The sequence below is a fragment of the Aureobasidium pullulans genome, assembly GCF_000721785.1.
Source record: "Aureobasidium pullulans EXF-150 unplaced genomic scaffold scaffold_5, whole genome shotgun sequence".
NCBI lineage: Eukaryota > Fungi > Ascomycota > Dothideomycetes > Dothideales > Saccotheciaceae > Aureobasidium > Aureobasidium pullulans.
The window spans coordinates 550,740-570,502 of NW_021941025.1; the positions used below are offsets into that span (position 1 = coordinate 550,740).

Genomic DNA, 19,763 nt, shown 5'->3' on the forward strand with positions numbered 1-19,763 from the left:
CAAAGCGCAAGGCATCTACTGCAGATTCGGACCTATCAAAATCTGCTGCCGAAGCAATTCCAATAATCAATGGTGAAGAAACCTCCACATCAGTCACACCTGCCAAACGAGAAATACCTCGTAAGCGCACGAAAGTTGAACATGACACTGCAACGCCTGCGGACATCAGTGCTGTGAAGACAGAATCCGCCTTGCCAGACAGTGCGGTGAAGATGAATGGAACTGTCCCACTTCAAGATCCACTTCCTAGACCTGCAGAACCTCACGTCGCAAATGCGCCAATCAAGTCACCCGATTCCAATAAGGTGGTTACTGCCTACTCGACCTGGAGTAGCGGTATCGCCGGACCTGCTCCAACAGGCACGACCAATTCAATATTGGATGACGCCGTAGCCCACCTCAAGCGCATGGACGAAAACGGAAGACTGACTCCATACATTGAGAAGTTCCACTGCAAGGTCTTTGACGCCGAAGGACTGGCACAACCAATTGATCCTTTCCGTTCTCTGGCTTCTGGTATCATTTCTCAGCAAGTTTCAGGTGCGGCAGCGAGCAGTATCAAGAAGAAGTTTGTGGGTCTGTTTGAAGCTTCTGAAGCGCATAATTATGCTGGATCGCCTGATTTCCCGCCACCTGCATTGGTTGCTGTGATGCCTATTCCGACCCTCAGAACTGCTGGATTGAGTCAGAGGAAAGCGGAATATATTCAAGGCTTGGCCGAGCACTTCGACTCTGGCAGGCTGAGCGCTGAGATGTTGGCAAAGGCTTCGGATGAAGAGGTCATGGAGAAGCTGATAGCGGTCAGAGGCTTGGGCAAGTGGAGTGTTGAGATGTTCGCCTGCTTCGATCTCAAGAGGATGAACGTCTTCTCTACAGGAGATCTTGGTGTACAGTGAGTCGTGATTGAACACATGTCGATCGGAAAAGTGTGCTGACTCTATATTCAGACGTGGTTTGGCAGTCTATACCGGCAAAGACGTCAACAAACTCAAGGCCAAAGGAGGAGGTAAGTGGAAGTACATGGGCTCTGAGCAAGCCATGTTGGAAGCTGCAGAGAAGTTCTCACCATACAGGTAAATCTTGCCATGATCTGCACCCCTTGTGATTCGAGTCTAAAGTTTCTTACAGGAGCTTGTTCATGTGGTATATGTGGCGTCTCAGCGACGTTGACGTATCAGCGCTTGAGAAGATGGAGCGTACTGAAGCAGAGTGATTCCCTTTCATGATAGTTGACAGGGTCATACCATTAACAAGTTCGATTTTGCATCGGCACTCAATCGGACGGTCCACAAGGCACTTGACTAGCGCTGTAATGCACAAAAGCGTCCATTCTAATCTCAAGATACCGCTGAGCGGTGGTTGGTACGATCGTGGGCATCAACCAAGGGTGAAATGGATTTTGGTATATTCCGAAGGTCGAAACCAAAAAATAGCCTCCATCATCCGTGGCAAGCATGCCCCTACAGCTCGAGCTGTCTAGCTCGATGGAAAAAGTAGAAAGCACAATTCAAGCATTGCCATTTAATCTGTTCAGACGGTCGACTGCTATTGCTAATAACATTGCTCGGCCAGTCACCAAGATGTTGCCATGAGAGAAGCGAGCGGCAAAATCACCGTCTCCCGTGAGACGCACTTTTAGCGACATAACCTCCTTTACCGCTTTCATGTGCACCTCCTAACACAAATCCGTGTCCATGAATCATGCAATCATTCATCATCTTTCATGTGCACGTCTTCGTCGGACGATTCGCCGTTTTCACAAGCAAATGGAGAGAGAGCACAGACTTGAAGGTGGTTTTGCCCCAGACAAAGGCGTCTCCACAAAACGACAGTATGGGGCCGTCGAGACTAGTTAGCGAACAGAGAAGATTGGCTTCGAGGACGTGACCGGCTTCTTCGGGTAAGAGATGCGAGCAAGGGAGTCCGGCGAAGATGCTTTCTTTCGACAGAGAACAGGCATAAAGATCGGTTCCTTGCAAAGTCGAGTAATTTTGCAGTGAAAGGATGTCCGGCGAGGACAGGCGAAATCCGGCTTGTCAAGAGGTTGTGAAATGGTTCACGTCAGCGTTCTCTAGTCACAGGTTGCCCCAGAAAGTGTATCGTAACCGAGGCACCGAGGCAGGGAGACAGGGTCGAAGTCAAACAGCCGAAGGCGCAGTGTTAAGTACAATGCAGCGATCATCACCTTGATTGTTTCCTCACACTCTCAAACCCTTCACATCATCACACATCATGGCACCTACACCTTCATGGGTCAAAGACCTCAAGCCTGCGGGCCCCCAAGGCACCGAGCTGTTGTCGCAAGAGCGAGCAAAGTCCAACGTCAATGTCGAGGCACTGTCGACGTTCCTGTTCACACAAGAAGGACTCGACCGAAAGCAGAAGATCCTCAAGATCCTGCAGAACGAGAAGGTCTTTGACAAGTCGCAGAACTACTTTGCTGGACGCATTGACAGATTCGAGACGGCACTGGCCAGAGCAAAGAGACTCCGACAGCTGCAGGTCAAGCACGGCTGGACCGACCAGGACAAGACGGTCGCCAATGACCTGATCAGTGAGCCTGGTCCGTACGGCCTGCACGAGAGCATGTTCTTGGTATGTCGTATCTCGATGATGGACACTCCAGACAGCTGCTAACAAGCTCCACAGATCACCCTTCGCGACCAAGGCACACCCGAGCAGCACGAGAAGTTCCTGAAGAAAGCACAAAACTACGAATACATTGGTTGTTACGCCCAGACCGAGCTCGGCCATGGCTCAAACGTACGAGGACTCGAGACAACAGCAACATGGAGTGCCGAGGACAAGACTTTCATCATCAACTCGCCCACCCTGACTGCCAGCAAGTGGTGGATCGGCTCTCTCGGCCGCACTGCCAACCACGCCGTCGTCATGGCTCAGCTGTACATCAACAACAAGCCCTACGGCCCCCACCCCTTCGTCGTCCAGATCCGTGATCTCAAGACACACCAGCCGCTCGAGAACATCCACATTGGTGACATTGGTCCCAAGTTCGGTTACAACACCATGGACAACGGTTTCCTGCTGTTCAACGAGGTCAAGGTGCCTCACATCAGCATGTTGGCTCGCTTCTCCAGCGTCGACCCTAGCACCAGCAAGTACTTGCGTCCTGCCTCGCCTTCGCTCATCTACGGTACCCTCACCTGGGTTCGTAGCACCATCGTCTTGCAGTCTGGTAGTGTCCTCGCTCGTGGTGTTACCATCGCCACTCGTTACGCTGCCGTCCGTCGTCAATTCCAGGACCGTGATGCTCAAGATCCAAAGTCGGACGAGAACCAAGTTCTCAACTACACAACTGTTCAGATCAGACTTCTGACTCTGCTCGCAACCTGCTACGCCCTGCACTTCACAGGTCGCGGTATGATGCAGCTTTACGAGGCCAACCAGAAGAAGATGAGCCAGGATGCTGGCAAGGCTAGCACCTCCAAGCGGGGTGCAGGCCCCGAGGAAGTCACTCCTGGCAGCGACCTGCTCGCCGACCTCCACGCCACTTCCTGCGGTCTCAAGTCACTCGCCTCATCCACCGCCGTCGACGGCCTCGAGGTCTGCCGTCGCGCTTGCGGTGGTCACGGTTACAGCAACTTCTCAGGTATCGGCCCCTGGTACGCCGACTACCTCCCCACCGCCACCTGGGAAGGCGACAACTACATGTTGACCCAACAAGTAGCCCGCTACCTACTCAAGGCCGCCCGCAGCGTCCTCAAGGGCAACGAACCCACAAACGACACGACCGCCATCCTCGCAAACTTCCTCGCCAAGTCCGAAACCGGCGCCGCCTTCAACATCATGGACAAGGACGAAGATTTGGTTTCCGCTTTCGCATGGAGATCAGCCTTCCTAACTTTCGAAGCTCTCAAGCACAGAGATGAGAACAAGAAGGCCTGGAATGACTTGCTCGTTGACTTTTACCGTCTGTCTCGCGCACACTCGCAATACATGGTCGTCAAGAACTTCTACGAAGCCCTCAACTCGTCTTCTGTAAACTCCGAGCTGGACCCCGAAACCAGAGAACTCATGCACAAGCTCTTCCGCCTCTACGCCCTGCACACCCTCGAATCCGAGGCTTCCGAATTCTACACTTCCGCCGCCGTCACAGTCCGTCAGATCCAACTTGCTCGCACAAATGCCGTTATGAAATTGTTGGCCGAGATCCGCCCTCACGCCGTGAGATTGGTTGACGCATGGGCTTTCCCCGATTGGCAGCTCGATTCATCACTCGGTCGCTACGACGGCAAAGTGTATGAGGATATGTTCTACCGTGCCAGCGAGTTGAACCCTTTGAACGCAATCACAGTGGACCCGTACCCGAACAGTGAGGTTCTGTTCAAGACCAACGACAGCGATAAGTTCAAGAGCAAGCTTTGAGAAGAAATAAATATCCAGAGGGTATGTAACAAAAACAAAAGGGATTTGGATGGAGGTTTTAGAAATGACGCTCTTTCTCCCTCTCCCTGCTCTTTTCATGATGATTTTTCTTTTCCTCCCGACAAATGTACTACCTTTTCATCACGATTATAGCTCGCGCGACAAACCTGCAAAGAATGAAATGAAATTTTGAACAAAATACTTCTCCTCCCTTGTCAAATCTTTCCTTTTCTCCATCTCTTCCTGTGTTTTCCATCGAGTATTTGAATTGTATGTGGCAAACAAGACAGTGCTCATAAGAATTAGCAAGGACGCACGTCTAGAAGTTGGACACATGACGGAAAAGGGAATTGAGAAGGAAAGAACGACATCCACATGCAGCAAAGAAAGAAAGCATTGGATCAATCTCTAGGTAAACAGCGACCGCATACACGACATATGAACGTGTAAAGAGAAGCAAAAGCAAAGATATCGAACACACAACAAGTGAAAGACGGAAAAAAACAAGAAAAGGAGCCATCAAACCAGAAAAAAACTTGATACTAGCTTCTGTAACATCCCATCCTACTCTTTCTACAACGCCCCAATCAACTCCTTCAACGAAACAGGTTTCCTCACAGCATTGGAATAGCCTTCGTGGAAAGTGACCCAAACCCTCTTTTCCGCATCTTGTTCCTCGACTTTCCTCTTTTTCTTAGATCCCTCATCCTGGTCTTCCTCCTCTGCTGTTTCCGCTTTCTCAACAACTCTTCCGAAGAAGTCTCGTTTGAGCTTCAAGCCCTTGCCTTGCTCAGCGGGCAAAGTAGCACCAGCAACGACATCGGTGAGAGAAGTGATAGCACCACCACCACCTCTGGTAACCCTCGCCGCCTCCGCAGATTTCTTGGTCGCGATGTTGAATTCTTGATCCAAGACTTGACGTACGGCGAATCGTGTTTTATCCACCGCAGCCATTCCCGCAGCTTTCAGGTCAAGGGTCTCGTATACAGCCAAATCATCAATAGCGGGTTCCATACGATAGACCCACGTTTGCGGGCCAGACGTGTGCATCGTGGAGGAGGAGGAGGTTTCCGAGTCCAAGCGGACACGGTCGAATCGCACACCAGATGCCGTCATGGCATTGACCGCTCTAGCCACCAATGTCTTCTCAGAAGCCTTACGGACGGAAGCGGTAGAAGTACCACTGTTCTGCACAACCACGGGAGTGACATTTGGATTTATCATTCTCGTGAGGTAGGGCACGAAATCCGTCGCCATAGCCGCTGGAGCAGGGAACATACGCAGCAGAGGCAGTGATAGCGAAGATTGCAGCGTTTGCAAGATCTCCTTGTTTGATTTCTGAGCTTCAAGGGCTTGGAAGGAGGCTTGAGGGCCGGAAAATGGGATCGGTGTTTCCGCATCTTCTGCGTTTTCCGCATCGTTGTATTTACCAGTCATACCGTGAGATCGATTGGGTGTGGCGAAAAGATGGTGGAAAGCGAGGATTGGTTGACTGAGATAGGTGGCCAATTCCCATTCACTGTGGCTGAAGACGGCGGAGGAAAGAAGATCGTGGAAGTATAGCCATTCGTAGGCTGCAGATGGTTTGCTGAGGTAGTTGTCATCTTGATAGGGTTGATCCGGGAATGCGGAAAAGCAATCGGTCATTATGCGGTCAATGTCACCAGATGTGTTTACCATCTCGCGCAGGCGGTCCATGGCTTGTCGTTTTGCTGATTCAGCTACACCCTTCATGCCAGTGGTTGAAGTTGACGGTGCGGCTAGCATTGTAGGTTTCGAGAAGCCAGCGCCTTCTTTAAAGACACGTTCGACTACTTCTTTTGGTCCGCCTCGGCCCACTCCTCTTGCTGAACCTCCTCCATGGGAGAGATCTGCTAGGATGTTGGCTTCGATCCATCGTCGAGTTAGTCTTTGCATCGAGTTTGCGAGTGGGTCGTGGGTAGCTCGTAGTCTGCCTGCGATCCACTCGCCCACGACCAAAATCCCTCGAATATCACCCTCGCCTGTACTGCTGCCCGAACCACCTTCTTTGCGGTTGGTCATACCCCAAGAGGCTTCACAAAGCTTTCGCACACCATCGCCATCGTAAGGAATGTTCTCCTTGTCGAAGATGGATTGCATTCTTGCAACGACGGAATTGATTGCTGGTTTGCGGACATGAATGATCTCAGCAGCAGTACTTTGTCGAAGCGGTCGTAGCGAAGGGTGATAGACATCGTTGCAGATCAAAATGAGAGGTCGTAGTAGGCGGAAGTTGTCTCCCTTTTTCTTTCCAGGTGGCTGTTGCGAGCGCGTCTTGTTCGAATTCCTCGAGTCGAGAGCAACCAAGTCGAGAAGTGCCTTGACGAAACCTCCTTCACCAGAACCACCACTGCCACCAACAACACCGTCGACTTCATCAACAATGACACAGACAGGACGGCCGGCTTTGCGAATCTTGCCTGCAGCAGTCTTCTGATCCACACCTCTGACGTTCTCAGTGCCGACCATATCCCTGATACGACCTTTGACAACATCTCTGCTTCTTTCATCACTAGCATTGATTTCTTGAACTTCGTAGCCTGCCTGTCTAGCGCATACATGAGCCAGTGTAGTCTTTCCTAGACCAGGAGGGCTGGTAAGAAGCAAGACTTTGCGATGCGGTCGTTCTTCGATAGGGTTTTCTGCATTTTTGCGATGTTTGGGTTTTCTGCTCGAGCCAGGGAACACAATCTCATCCCATCGCTTGAGCCAATGCATGACAGACCGATGAGTGCGGTCGTCTCCCACAAGCTCGGTGAACTTGCGGGCTCTGTACTTTTCCGTCCACATCAATGTTCTCTGGCTCTTGCTTGTACCCTCGGTAAGAATAGCAGGCTCTATCGATGGCAGGGCAGCCTTTCTTTCTGCTTCTGCTTGGTCGATGACTTGTTGGGCCTTTGCTTCCTTGACCAGGTTGTGGATATCGACGCCATAGTAATTTCTCTGAGCTCTTCCTTCAACGACTTCGGAGCGTGATGCTGCTAGTCTTTCGGTAGACAAGGCTTCGGCATTCTGCTTCTTTCTGACAGAAAACGACTTGCCAGAGGATGTGCGGATAGCGACTCTTGCCGTCGAAGGAGTCTTGTTTGATGAGAGGAGCGGGTTGTGAATAGTACGTTTGGCGAAGAGAGACAAGCCTAGGTCGTGAGATTGGCTCTGACTTTGACTCGTCGGCTGTTGACTGGCTTGCGACTGTGTAGGTGCCGAGGTGGGTTGTTGGCTGTTCGAAGCGGGTTGCTCCTGTGGTTGACTTTGCTCCGGGCTCGGTTGTTTCTGGGGTAAAGGCATCTCTTCATCACTATCAGAGTCTTCCATGAAGACATTGTTCGTCATCTCTTTTGCTTTGGGCGACATTGTGACTGGTGCGGGTGGTGGTGCGATGGCCGAGGACATGAAGGGCATCGCAGGTGGTGAAGACGGTGGGTCGTGATTGCGTTTGTAGAGAACCTGACTCGAAGGTGGATCTGGCTCTTGATCAGAAACAGGTCATCAAATATCAGTCTTCAATCCTACAATTAGATCGGTCGTCTTCGCTGCGGAAAGCGTCTGCCAAAGGCCAGCTTCGGTGCTGTATCACAATTCCTCGTCGTTTCTTGTCTGCGCGTGTTTCTGCTTCTTGTTCGTAGAGGGCTGCAAGATCATCTGAGAACGTCGGTTCTTCAATATCTGCATTCATTGATTCATCTTGTTCGTATCGTGCTTTGGTTCCGGACAAACATGAAGCGCTTTCCGAGTGGACGCGAAGCGCGACATAGCGCGTTTGATTGTCTTTTCACAAATATGCATAACATCTACATATCTCACGCTATCCGAGCATAGACATTACTATGTACACAGATCCTACATGCTCTGAACTCCGCCATATGCCCAGCAAAATGCACGCTGTCTTTGAGAAATAGAGCAAGTCCCAGTGAGAGCTTGTCATAGGGATTGTTCCCACTAGAAACTCTTAAACGGACAGGCATAGTGTCTTGAAGCAGCTGGAAATGGTGAGAATTGACATGGATGAGATGCCTATGCTGTATATACATTATTCTACCCAGCCTAGATCCATCTTGAAATTGTACGACGCATTCTCCATTGCCATTCGCACGTCGTGCTTGACTACTTCCTCTACATCCTCTAGTCGGAACTCGATAAATTCCTCGAGCTTAGTCTGTAGCTCAAGCGACAACTCCTGCCGTAAATCCTCTTTGAAGTCGTTCTCTATATCCTCGACTCGAGATTCAAGTTCCGTGACCGCGTGCTCTAATCCGCTACACTCTACATCGAGTGTTCGCTTGATTCGCTCGTCGTTGTTATCTATCTTCTCGTTTAATGATCTCCGTATCCTTTGCTCGTCGATCAAGCCATCCTCAAGCATTATGAGACGGTCTTCGATACTGTTCTCAATCGTGCTAGCTTGGCTAGCTGAATTAGGAAAAAACGTTGGCGACGAGTGCTGTTGAGACACAGGAGTTGCTGGCGATGAGTGATGCTCAGACACAGGAACTGCTGGCTCGGTTTGACTCCCTGCGTCGACCATAGGGGGGCGCCGGGAATGCTGCATCTCTTCACGTAGAGCGGCAAGCTGTGTGTTGTAAGCAGTCATTTGAACTGCTTGCGCTGTGACCTGTTCGTTGAGCATGGCCAGCTGCGCGGCTTGAGCAGCGATTACGGCCTCCCATGCCACTGGTGCAACTTTCTGCATCAAAGCATGGCGTTTCGTAGGTGTCTGACTTGGTTCCGGAGACATCTGTCTCTTACCAGGGGCTCTGGGACCCCTCGATGGTTCGGTGTCTGAGTGACCTGACGACCCATGGGCGCTTGCCCCAGCAGCCGTTGCTGCATCGTACGAAGGTGGACCCTCGACCGGCGCCAGTGTCCATAGGTCGTCGACATTCGTCACAATATTGCTGCCCCTGCCTTCGTATAAGGTCTTCACCACGTCCGGTGCCGGTCTGACAGAGCTACTCGCCAGCGCATTGCAGAGGCCCGACAGTTTCTCTTTGTCAATAGAGTCTGATGGTATGTATATTTTGAACGTTTTGCATCGGCTCAACCGCATCAAGGCTTTCATATCTTCGCGTATGGCCGGCTTTTTCTGCAGCGTAGCTCTGGGAGCAAGGATAGTCCCGTGTTGTTTGAGTAATATTTGCAAACATGTGATTTTGGATGTCGTCGTGCAGCGGCCCTGCTTGATAAGGGTACTTGCGATGTCGGGTGGGGCGACCTCATCGCATACTACAAGACTTTCGACGTGGCTGGCGTCAAGAAACAGGTAGACGATTGTCTTCCTGAGCGAGCTCCAAAGCCTTGCCTGAGCACGAAGCTTGAGGTGGAATTTTTCCTTTTCAAAAGCAATGTCCAGGAGATATGGTCGCGATATCGAGTCATCTTGAAGGTTTGCATAAACTTGCACGAAAGCATTCGATGCAACAGAAAAGTCTGGTTCCATTTGATCTATTGAGATACGACTGGATAGATGGACCTGTCAGTCAAAAGCAATAATGAGAATTAGTAGAAATGAGAACCCCACGCAAGCGTAAGCGTGACCCTCCCACCCGGGCTTTGTGATAGAGCAGCCCTGACTCAACAGAGATAGTACCGCAGCGGACCAGCATCATGGTTAGAGATCGAATGTCGGGTTTCTCACGGCTCCTAACAGATCAGACCAGCTGACCTGCTCGTAAAGTCTGCAGCTCATGAGCTGTTAGACGATGACGATCGGTGACCAACGGACCCTACAGACCCTAGCAACACTCGGAAGTGCGACTAGTAGAATGGCCTGCCATTGAACTCTGCCATGTTGGTGGTCAACGCCTAGGCATCTTAACTCTGAAGCTGACCGTAGCCGGTCCCAACCTCCCGACCGGGCTTTGAGAGCAGCCCTGACTCAAGGATTCAAAGAAATGGGGACGTCACCTATGTGTTGTATGTGTATGAGCGAGTGCAGAAGGATAATGCGCAAAACAGCAGAAATGCTTACGGGCGAGCGTAGGAGCGATGGGAATGTGTAAGAGCGACAAGGATTGTCATGAGCGGCGACACGTACAAACGATGCGAAAATAGTGGGTATGGAAAGAAAAGAAATGGTGTCGCGAACGAAAGAGTTGATATGGATTTGCTGTCGCAAGGCAGAAGCGCTCTCGAGTTTGCCAAGCTTATCACGCGTCGCGCCAGCCCAGCTTTCAAACGATGGGCCGTGAACTCCAGAGGACCAACAAGCAGTGTTGATTGCCTACCAAGCAATCAATAGTATGATTCGAGGAACCAACAAAATGTATGCACGCGCTTTATAAGGTACAGTACAAGAGGTCCTCGAGTCTTCAACAATCACGCGATGAGTGCTTTTCCGTGTCATGGGTGTAAGCAGAAGATCATTACCGAAAAGGGGAATCGTGGTGGCAGCGGGTTGACAGGCGGGAGGTCGAGCAGAATGTACCGAAACCTTGTCACCCCTCGATGATGACGGAGCCAGCCATCCTTGTTCCAATTCTTCTCCTGCGCCCTGTTGAACCCCCCTTTCAATCCTGTCGCATCGTCTCTGGAATGCCATGTTCTGCTCCCTTGCCTTTCATCACGTCTACTTAATACTCGCTTCATCGCATGGGTTCATGGTCTGAAAGACTGTATCAGCACGCCTATCGATACCTGCCACCAATCTACTCGCGCGACTTTGCGTATGCCAACAACGCGCCCGTAGTACTTCGCATGGCCAGAGCTAACGTCAGCGAGATAACTGCAAAGACCTTTGCCGAGTACGTTACACTGCACTGCATCGCTTCCACTTGAGCTTTGTCTGCTTGTTTCCTGTTGGCGCAAATGCCTGACGAAGCTAAGACCTTGTGGAAAAGGCTCCTCTCTGGCCCGACTATCGACTTTTATGTCGGTGAAGAGCGCCGGCATTGGTCGCTGCACCGAAATCTACTATGTCACCACTCGCCCTACTTCGAGTCCGAGTTTCTTGACACCGCACCGCCGAAGGCTTCCAAAAGATCGGAACTCGACCTACCTGACCAGGACCCTGCCGGGTTTGAGTTGCTTGTAAAATGGCTATACCAAGGGACGTTGGACGACACGTCTGATATGACGGATGAGAAAAAGTACGACTACTCAGTCGCTTGCCACAAGCTATATCTGCTCTGCAACAAGTTCGACATTCCCAACCTGAAGAACGAGTCTATCGATCGCTACAGACAAGGACTACTCGAAGCCCAACTTGTTCCAGACGCCGATGAGATCAACGACATCTACCGCAGCTCTCCTACAGGCTCGCCTTTCCGAAAGCTCATGGCTCAAATTGCTGCTCGACAGATCATGGATCCGGACAGTGATAAGAATGCAGAGAGCTACCGAAACTGCTTCAAAGACAATCCAGATTTTGCTGTCGACATGGTCAATGCCATCAAGGAGGGTACTGGAGGTATACTATTCGACGACCCGACCGACGGTGATGAGGACGCATATCACGAGGATACCACTCCACGTCTGAACAGCAAAGGCAAAGGTATTTAGCCCCACGCCTATTCCTACCCAACTCAGCTCCTGTTTCTGCCGTTCTACGCGCATCAGAACTCGAATAACAAAGAGTTCAAGGTCCTGCATCCATGTTGACGCCAACATCTCCCAGACGACCAACATCTCCCTCTGCAGCCTCAGGCGCCGAACGAAGACGAGACTCCGGACAGTCATCAGAAAGAGAGTCTGGTCCCCCAACACCCCCAGACTCAGCTCGACGAAACAACGGATACGGAGTCCGACGATTCAACGGAACCAGCAGAACCATTGCCAAGAGTCCGATCACAGGAGAAAGAGTCGAACCTCACAACGTCAACGGAGACGCAGAGAGTCCCTCGCGAAAAAAGCCAAAGAAGCTTGTCATACGTGGAGGCCCTCCGTCGCCGAAAAGATAGAGGACAACTCGATTCTCGTGGTCTTTGGGACTACTGGAACAACATGGCCATGGGTGTCAACTGATGATTCAACGATCTACGTTTGTTTTCTGCTACTTGTCCTTTTTTTTTGCTACATTCCTGCGAGATACCCAGTTCCAGAAACATCTAATAGTTCTATTTCTATTTTAATGCAGCTTAATTTACCGTCTTTTTTCATGTTAACTAAACATTTCCCCGCAATCATCTTGAGAGTCTCCACTTGAATCGGGTGCCTCGAAGGATCAGGTACCACCATCAATGTGGTTTTTATGTTTATCAGCCATCATATCGCCACTATCCTGTGCGCTTCTCACACCGCTTTTCTGCAAGATTGTCACTGTTGTTCAGAGCTTAATAAAGTTCTTCGAGGAGGGGTATGGGGTTTCTAAGCAGCGTACCAGACATGCAAGCTTAACACCGAAAATGCCGAAACGCTACCTCCCGCATCGACATCATGGAACCTTCGAACAACGGTAAGTGGGGCAAGAGGCCAGACTATCACTAAGAGGTGTAGATAGGGTATATAAGGTAGCTCAGTGCAGCTCCAACGCAGCCATTGACTGTTTATTCCATACTTCTTGACATCAATTACACCACACAACATGTCTCTCAAGCCCATTCTTCTCCACGGCCACGCTGGCGGCCCCAACCCGTAAGTTCTCCGCCCCCTCCTATTGCGAGAACCCATACTAACCTTCTCTCCCTCAGCTGGAAGGTCGTCCTCCTCCTCAAGGAGCTCAACATCCCCTACGAGCACAAGCTCTGGGACTTCCCCGACCTCAAGAAGCCCGAGTACGAGAAGCTGTGCCCCAACGGCCGCACCCCCACCATCGAAGACCCCAACACCGGCATCACATTGTGGGAATCCGGCGCCATCCTCGAATACCTCATCGAAGAATACGACAAGGAGAATAAATTCACATACACCTCTTCTCCGGAAAAGTATCAATTGAAGCAATGGTAAGGAAGAGCAGCAATGCAAATGTGTGGATGAAAGTTTTTTGGTTTTTTGGATGGTTATGCTGATAAGAAGGACTTGAAATAGGCTGCACTTCCAAGTTTCCGGTCAAGGTCCTTACTTTGGCCAACGTGTGTGGTTTAACATTTACCATGCGGACAAGATCCCCTCTGCCATCGACCGCTACAGCAAGGAAATAAAGCGTGTGCTTACCGTGCTGGACAAGCACCTCAAAGACCAAGGTACCGATTACCTGGTCGGCGACAAATACACCTACGCAGATCTGGCCTTCATTCCTTGGAACTTGCTGTTGCCGTTCATCTTTGGTGAAGAGTCTGAGGCTTTCCATGCGGAGGTGAAGAAGGAGTTGCCGACATATCATGCTTGGTTCGAGAGAATTATGGCGAGACCTGCTAGTCAGGAGATGAAGAAGGAGAGGGAGAAGAACTTTGAGAAGAAGGAGTAGAGTGGGATCTGAATGAGATAGCTCGAGACGTATTCAAAACACGACAGACCCGTCAACCCATGCCCACTGTGCTTGTGAACCTATCGTGAGAATAGTGACTGGGTTCTGCAGGCTATGTTCTGTTCAATGAGAGTGTGATGAGGACATATGTCCCTTACGGAGTGACTGCAACGCAACACCAGCAACGGATTCTCGAGGTAATGAAAGACAGACATCATATGTGCTTTCATTCTCAGCAAGATCATGGCATTCATAGACACTACACGATATGAAAAGATGCGTAGTCGATTATAGAGCAGTGTCTAAACACCAGTTTGGAATGAGTGGTTCGGACCATGTTGATACTGAACGCTCAGATCACTTGGATCAATATTCTATTTCTTACATAGCCATCTCCTTTGTTGGCTCGACGGAGTCTGAAAGGGCCAATTTCGATAGACCCGTGTTCAATTTTCCTGTCACTAACCCGTCGTCCGTGTGAATCAAGGCAAAGTCTTGACGACTCGTCAAAGGCTCTGGTCTCCAGAAAACATTGCCATCCAGTTCCAAAACTCGAGAGTCGATTCTTGCGATCACGTCCCGGTATCTTGCTACCGTCTCATCGTCGAATTCCACCAAGTCCGGTATCGTCCATTGGTCGTACAATTTTCCATGCGTTTTTGAGGGGAAGAATTTGCCGTGGGCTTCCAAGAATGAGTAACAGAGGAAGCAGAGCCATTTTGAAGTCCCGATGCATCTGGGTCGGAGTGTCACGGCTGATGATGCTTTCAAGTCGTAGTGGACGGCGAGTTGGACTTCTGCGTGGACGTGACAGGTATGTGCCCAAGACTCATGAGCAATTGTCGTTGGAGTGCTCTCATATGGTTTGAGATAGTCAATGGCAATTCCACTTTTGAACAGACTAGAGTGTTTGACAGCGATGCGAGCGAGAAAGGTGGCGATGCGATAGTAAGCAGCAATCTTCTCCAATTGTCTGTACTGGTTGATCGCCGCTTGGACTTGCGATGTTGGTGTTGCTCCAACACTGTTCAATAGTCTTTCGACAAAGTCTTTCGTACTGTGATTGATGCAAAAGTGGTAGGTGGCTCTGACCAGATGCTTCAATTGCATGATTTCATCGCCCTCTTGTTGTTCGTACATGGTATAGAGAAGCGCTAGAGACGAGATAGAAGACTCCATCTGTTGACGCATCTGCTTCTCTTTTTTAGTGTATAAATGTTGTGCGCGATGTAACAAGGAAGGGAAGTCTTTCCACAGTGGCTTCTTGTGGCTTAGAGCGAGATGTTTCGGTTTCGTCCATTTGCATGATCGCATATATCCCTTGAGTCGATATTGGTGTAGCGCGACGATGTCATGGAAAACTTCCTCAACATCCTCTGGTGTTTGGGTCGTCTTGTTTGCAATCTTTGTGAGGTGACCGCATATACTCTTGAGTGCTTGAGTCACGTCATCTCCGAGGGTCGTATCCAGTGCCGCAATCCGTAGAGTCAGACCCTCTGAGAGTATTGTATTTTCTTCGATACAAACTGCCGAGACGCTCTGAGCACCTTCATTGACCGCTACTAGGAACGCAAAATCATCTGCAGTCTGTTGCTCTTCTTCAACAGACAGCTTATGTTGACTTGATACGTGCGTCCATGAAGAGGATGTGAAAACTTCGGATGCGATGGGAACGGCATTGCATTGCTTCTCGAGATCAACAAGATGTTGACGAAAAGCTGCCTCGGGGACGTCACGCCAGATAGAAGACTCGGGACATGCAGTCTGGACTGCAAGTCGAGACATTGATAGTCCGAAAGACCACGCTCGAAAGCGTGTTCGAGATAAGTTGGTTGCGAATGTCCAGACACTATCCAGGCAACGGATCTAGCATGAATCCGCACAGAGGAGTGCGCTGGTTTTACGCTGGCATATCTCGCAAGATGAGAAACAAGCTGATATTAGATGTCAATCTTGCTTTGACAAAGGCGATTTTCTTTTCTTCCTTCTTGTTTCTTCCTTTTTTTTTCCCTATCGCTGACTGAGTGGTGCAATATTTCCGGAAGATTGCTGTAGACTGTCTTCACAGGGGAATCGTGGTTTCTGAGCCCTCACTCGCGTTTCAAGGCATGGGACAGTGTCTACAAAAGGTAGGTATGCGAGATGGACATCCGATAATGAACGTCGGAAATGCTCAACAGGTTCCGAAGAGCAGTTGCAAACGGTGTGTCTTGGCAGTAGATATCGTAGATTCCGGCGATCAAGAGCCAAATCAACGGGTTATTTAGCTTTGACCTACAGATTTGATCTTTACTGCACTGAAGACGGTCGATATACGGTCGTCGACTGGGGCTATCCATTTTTGGCGTAGAGATGTCCACTTTTCGCTGGCGAAGCGCCGGTCGCGGACTTTGTTTCCCCAGCTTCTTCCGGTGCCGCGGACTCATCGCGACCTCCAAAGGATTGCACTGCCACTCTGGCCTCGATACCATCGCCGTGGTACATTTTCGGATGCATCTGGTCGAATAGAGGCTAGCCACCATTGAGTTTGTTAGTGTTTTGCTTGATTCAACGACATGAAAAACGGCCGATGTTGGGAAAAAGGGCTTGGCTTTTTTTCCTCCAGTCATGACATCCCCGGTCGCCCCGGATGCCTCCCACGAAGTCGCGTTCAATCTCTATTCCCGGCGGCAACTGCTCATATCAGATTATTTCCACCAAGAGGCATCTTCTGACAAGACGCAGATCGGCCCACCTCCTCCACGTTCCATCTCTCCAAAGGACGCGCAATAACGTGGGGTCAAGAAACACGACCATTCTCAGCCGCCTAACCACTGCAGGAACCCGAGTCGATAAGAATGTCGGGGTTACCCATCTCTGAATCGTCGGTATTCACACCACATCAATCAGGTCACCTCCCACCAGTCCAACAGTTCGCCCAGCAACAGTCGCCATACCATGCCGCGACTTACGGATCAGTACCTGTGACGCCTGTTAATGCATTTGCGCCACCACTCCCACCACTCAATACTAGTGCCAGCCAGTCACCAGCTGGGGATTCACGTACATACACACCTGATGGCGAACGCGCTAAGCCTAAGCAGAAGCGAAACAAGCCAACTTTGAGCTGTGAGGAATGTGTCGAACGTAAGACAAAGGTCAGTTTGTTCTTTTTATTATCTTTTATCAACAGTGAGCACTGCTATTCCCGATTGCGAACACACAAAACAACATCTGCCTAGCTCAAAAACTTGGCTGTGACCAATAAGTACTGACGAAACATTTCTAGTGCGACCGAGGACGTCCGGGATGCTTGGCTTGCATCAAACGGCAATCGACATGCAAATACACTCATGTCGCGAATCTAATCGCTGATGCTAGGTAAGCGAACGTGTACATCACGAAGCTGATTGTATCGAGTGATGCTAACGCCGAACAAAGCCAAAAAGATGGCGGAGCTGACAGGCAAAGACACATGGTGAAGCCACCACCAGCCAAGATCAGGAAACTTACGGGGTCTTTCGATGGCTCTTCATCTTCTCCCTCAAGCGCTTCTGGCATCAAGCAAGTACGGACAGATCTGTTTTCGAAATTCCATCATCGGTCTCCACGGGAAACCTCTGTTGGTTTCGGCTCACCTTTCTTGCAATCGCAAGTCCCATTCTCGAAACAGACACCATCCAACATATTCGGCATCGGCTCTTCCCATCCTTTCACGAACTATTGGACATGTCAGGGTGGTCTACCGGAAGTTTTGGCAGTGCTGCCGAGCAAGCAGCAGGCTGATATCTTGATCGCCAAGTACTTTGAATGCGTCGCTCCTGTCTATCCATTCCTGCATCGCCGAACATTCTACGTGGCGTATGAACGCTTCTGGCAACTGCCGGAGAAGGAGCGAGAGACAGCAGATGCTGATTTGATTGCGTTGCATTTTGCTCTCTATGCCATGGGAACTCAGTTCATGCAATTTCCAGCTTACGATGCGAAGAGTTCGAGTGCAGAATTCTTAGGTAGGTCCACCTAAGTACAATATGACAACCACGATCACTAACGGAGCAACAGCATCTGCTGCCAACCAGGCACTTCGTATCTACTCATATCTCAACCGATCCTCGCTCAGAGCTCTAGGTGCGCAGATTCTGCTGTGCTATTTCTTGATGAACGACAATCACGCATCAGATGCTTATGCCTGGTCTGGCATTATTGTGCGACAAGCATATGCTCTACGACTTCACCGCGATCCTGACATCATCCTACCAAACATCTCGCCTGTCGAGAAGCACACTCGTCGCAGATTTTGGCAAGCTATTCTGCATCAAGACACTTTCCTTACAGTGCTCCTCAAATTGCCGCCGACAGCCACTCACAGCGATGTGTCCATCGATTCGCTAGCCAATGAGACAGAGGCTGAGGCACAGGACTCGACGAGATACACAGGAAGCAGTGCTCGTATCGAGAATTTGATGAGCATTAGCGTTATCGCGCCTCCACAGGAAGTGCCCAAGCAGCCCGAACCACACATTCTTCCCCACCAAAGAATTACTGAGGATGTCGACAAAGCCGATGTCTTATACGTCAAGTCACTGTGGCGACTGGCATTGAAGGTCCAAGAGAATCTCTGCTCTCCAGTATCGCTCTCTATCCCAATAGCCAAGAACCCTCGAGCAAAGACAACACTCGTAAATTCCTTCCGTGAGATCTGGAAGAACGCACCTTCCTTCCTCACGACCTCGGACTACGAGACACTGCGCCAAATGGCACAGAATAGTGGCAGAGCAGTTCGTCAGAACTTGTTCTTCACCAGCAATTACTACCACTGTCTCATGATCATTCAAGCATTCGAAGATGCAGAGACCGGTGTCGAGCTCAACTTCCGTGGTGCGCTAGAGGCCGCTCACGAAGCTATCTGGACCTACTTTAAGCTGAATGATTTCTTCGGAGGTGATGCTGGTGTCTGGTGGGTGTTCCAACACCGTGCTTTCGAAGAAGCCGTAAGCGCCATATCAGCTGTTGATTTTCTAACGATTGCTAATGTTGACATCTTAGCTCACCATGACCGATCTTCTTGCAACCCTCCAGGCGAGTGAACAAAACTCAAGAGATCCTCTATACACCAAGTGCAAAGAAGCCGTTCGGCAAATGATCGACCTCTTGCAGCGTCAAGGAGGATCTCAAGAGATGAATAAGCACAGACACGGAGCACTGCTTGCCGCTTACGAGCATGTGGCCATCTGAACACAGCGGCTGCGTGGATTTCGATCTCGGCATCAACACTCTGCTATTGGCAACCTCGATGCTCACTCATCCGGCAGATTTCCCCTTTTTTCCTCTTTACTAACCACAGTTTCCTTCCTTCCACCATCAATCTTGTCTGCCTTCTTGCATATCTTCAACAACGTTTCCCGGCGGTATACAGAAGCCGCCCTCATCTCAACCACACTAGACCCACCCTCTCTTGCGCATATTTCGAGCATCTTGTACACATTATCTTTTCGTTAATTGCCTTTTCTTTTTTGCATCGCACGTTTCTCGATCATCACCATCACTGTTCTTGCGTTCTTGTATATTACTCTCGTCACTGCTGAACTGTACATACGAAAAACTATCGTCCTCGCTTACACCTTTTTATTCTTTGCCGAAATCGCTGTACATTCATACTACCACTTACTCCTCGAGTTTGATTCTACTCTATCTCCAGCCTCATACCTATCCTTGCGTTCTATCAATCCCTTTCCTCCCTACTCGCCACATCCGAGCGCTCAACAAAAGTATTCCAGACCACCTCCACCCACTCTCAAAGATAAACTTCGGCACGGCCCGCTGTTTCCCCCGCTCCCTTCCCTTCCCTTTTTCCTTTTCGACTCCCCATCGCACCATCACAGGAAGAGGAAGAGACAAAAAAAAAAAAAAGGTTCGGGTTCGGGCCTCTCGTGCAGCGTGGGTGCATTAGTTTTGGCGGTGGGGAGTTGAAAAAGTCGGGTAACTTGGGTTGCGGTCGTGGATGTGCTTAAAAGTGACTACATGTCCTTGGTGGAAT

General features: G+C 50.1%; 8 protein-coding genes across 8 annotated transcripts; 5 read left to right on the forward strand and 3 right to left on the reverse strand.

The window, feature by feature from the left end:
- Positions 1–212: 212 nt before the first annotated feature.
- Positions 213–1,213, forward strand: M438DRAFT_314952 (3-methyladenine DNA glycosidase; the record flags this gene model as incomplete). The annotated part of the gene is made up of 3 exons (XM_029902634.1): positions 213–892; positions 948–1,073; positions 1,129–1,213. The coding sequence occupies 3 exons, from the start codon at positions 213–215 to the stop codon at positions 1,211–1,213; spliced, it is 891 nt and encodes a 296-aa protein (XP_029762634.1).
- Positions 1,214–2,173: 960 nt separating this feature from the next.
- On the forward strand, positions 2,174–4,626 carry M438DRAFT_314956 (acyl-CoA oxidase). The gene is made up of 2 exons (XM_029902635.1): positions 2,174–2,595; positions 2,650–4,626. The coding sequence occupies exons 1-2, from the start codon at positions 2,233–2,235 to the stop codon at positions 4,384–4,386; spliced, it is 2,100 nt and encodes a 699-aa protein (XP_029762635.1). The 5' UTR covers positions 2,174–2,232; the 3' UTR covers positions 4,387–4,626.
- A 137-nt stretch (positions 4,627–4,763) lies between these two features.
- On the reverse strand, positions 4,764–8,111 carry M438DRAFT_314958 (uncharacterized protein). Its single transcript, XM_029902636.1, has 2 exons — positions 7,921–8,111; positions 4,764–7,871 (listed from the first exon to the last, which is right to left on the reverse strand). Exons 1-2 carry the CDS (start codon positions 8,081–8,083, stop codon positions 4,960–4,962), a joined length of 3,075 nt encoding a protein of 1,024 aa, XP_029762636.1. The 5' UTR covers positions 8,084–8,111; the 3' UTR covers positions 4,764–4,959.
- A 264-nt stretch (positions 8,112–8,375) lies between these two features.
- M438DRAFT_404062 (uncharacterized protein) lies at positions 8,376–10,945 on the reverse strand (the record flags this gene model as incomplete). The annotated part of the gene is made up of 3 exons (XM_029909704.1): positions 8,376–9,877; positions 10,442–10,627; positions 10,832–10,945. The coding sequence occupies 3 exons, from the start codon at positions 10,943–10,945 to the stop codon at positions 8,438–8,440; spliced, it is 1,740 nt and encodes a 579-aa protein (XP_029762637.1). The 3' UTR covers positions 8,376–8,437.
- Positions 10,946–11,056: 111 nt separating this feature from the next.
- M438DRAFT_343900 (uncharacterized protein) lies at positions 11,057–12,492 on the forward strand. The gene is made up of 2 exons (XM_029905090.1): positions 11,057–11,896; positions 11,986–12,492. Exons 1-2 carry the CDS (start codon positions 11,212–11,214, stop codon positions 12,300–12,302), a joined length of 1,002 nt encoding a protein of 333 aa, XP_029762638.1. The 5' UTR covers positions 11,057–11,211; the 3' UTR covers positions 12,303–12,492.
- Positions 12,493–12,925: 433 nt separating this feature from the next.
- On the forward strand, positions 12,926–13,776 carry M438DRAFT_314962 (putative glutathione S-transferase; the record flags this gene model as incomplete). The annotated part of the gene is made up of 3 exons (XM_029902637.1): positions 12,926–12,975; positions 13,032–13,283; positions 13,369–13,776. The coding sequence occupies 3 exons, from the start codon at positions 12,926–12,928 to the stop codon at positions 13,745–13,747; spliced, it is 681 nt and encodes a 226-aa protein (XP_029762639.1). The 3' UTR covers positions 13,748–13,776.
- A 201-nt stretch (positions 13,777–13,977) lies between these two features.
- M438DRAFT_343902 (uncharacterized protein) lies at positions 13,978–15,868 on the reverse strand. The gene has a single exon (XM_029905091.1). The coding sequence runs from the start codon at positions 15,530–15,532 to the stop codon at positions 14,129–14,131; it is 1,404 nt and encodes a 467-aa protein (XP_029762640.1). The 5' UTR covers positions 15,533–15,868; the 3' UTR covers positions 13,978–14,128.
- A 495-nt stretch (positions 15,869–16,363) lies between these two features.
- On the forward strand, positions 16,364–18,842 carry M438DRAFT_343903 (uncharacterized protein). The gene is made up of 4 exons (XM_029905092.1): positions 16,364–16,884; positions 17,016–17,107; positions 17,168–17,736; positions 17,789–18,842. The coding sequence occupies exons 1-4, from the start codon at positions 16,585–16,587 to the stop codon at positions 18,811–18,813; spliced, it is 1,986 nt and encodes a 661-aa protein (XP_029762641.1). The 5' UTR covers positions 16,364–16,584; the 3' UTR covers positions 18,814–18,842.
- The last annotated feature ends 921 nt before the right edge of the window (positions 18,843–19,763 follow it).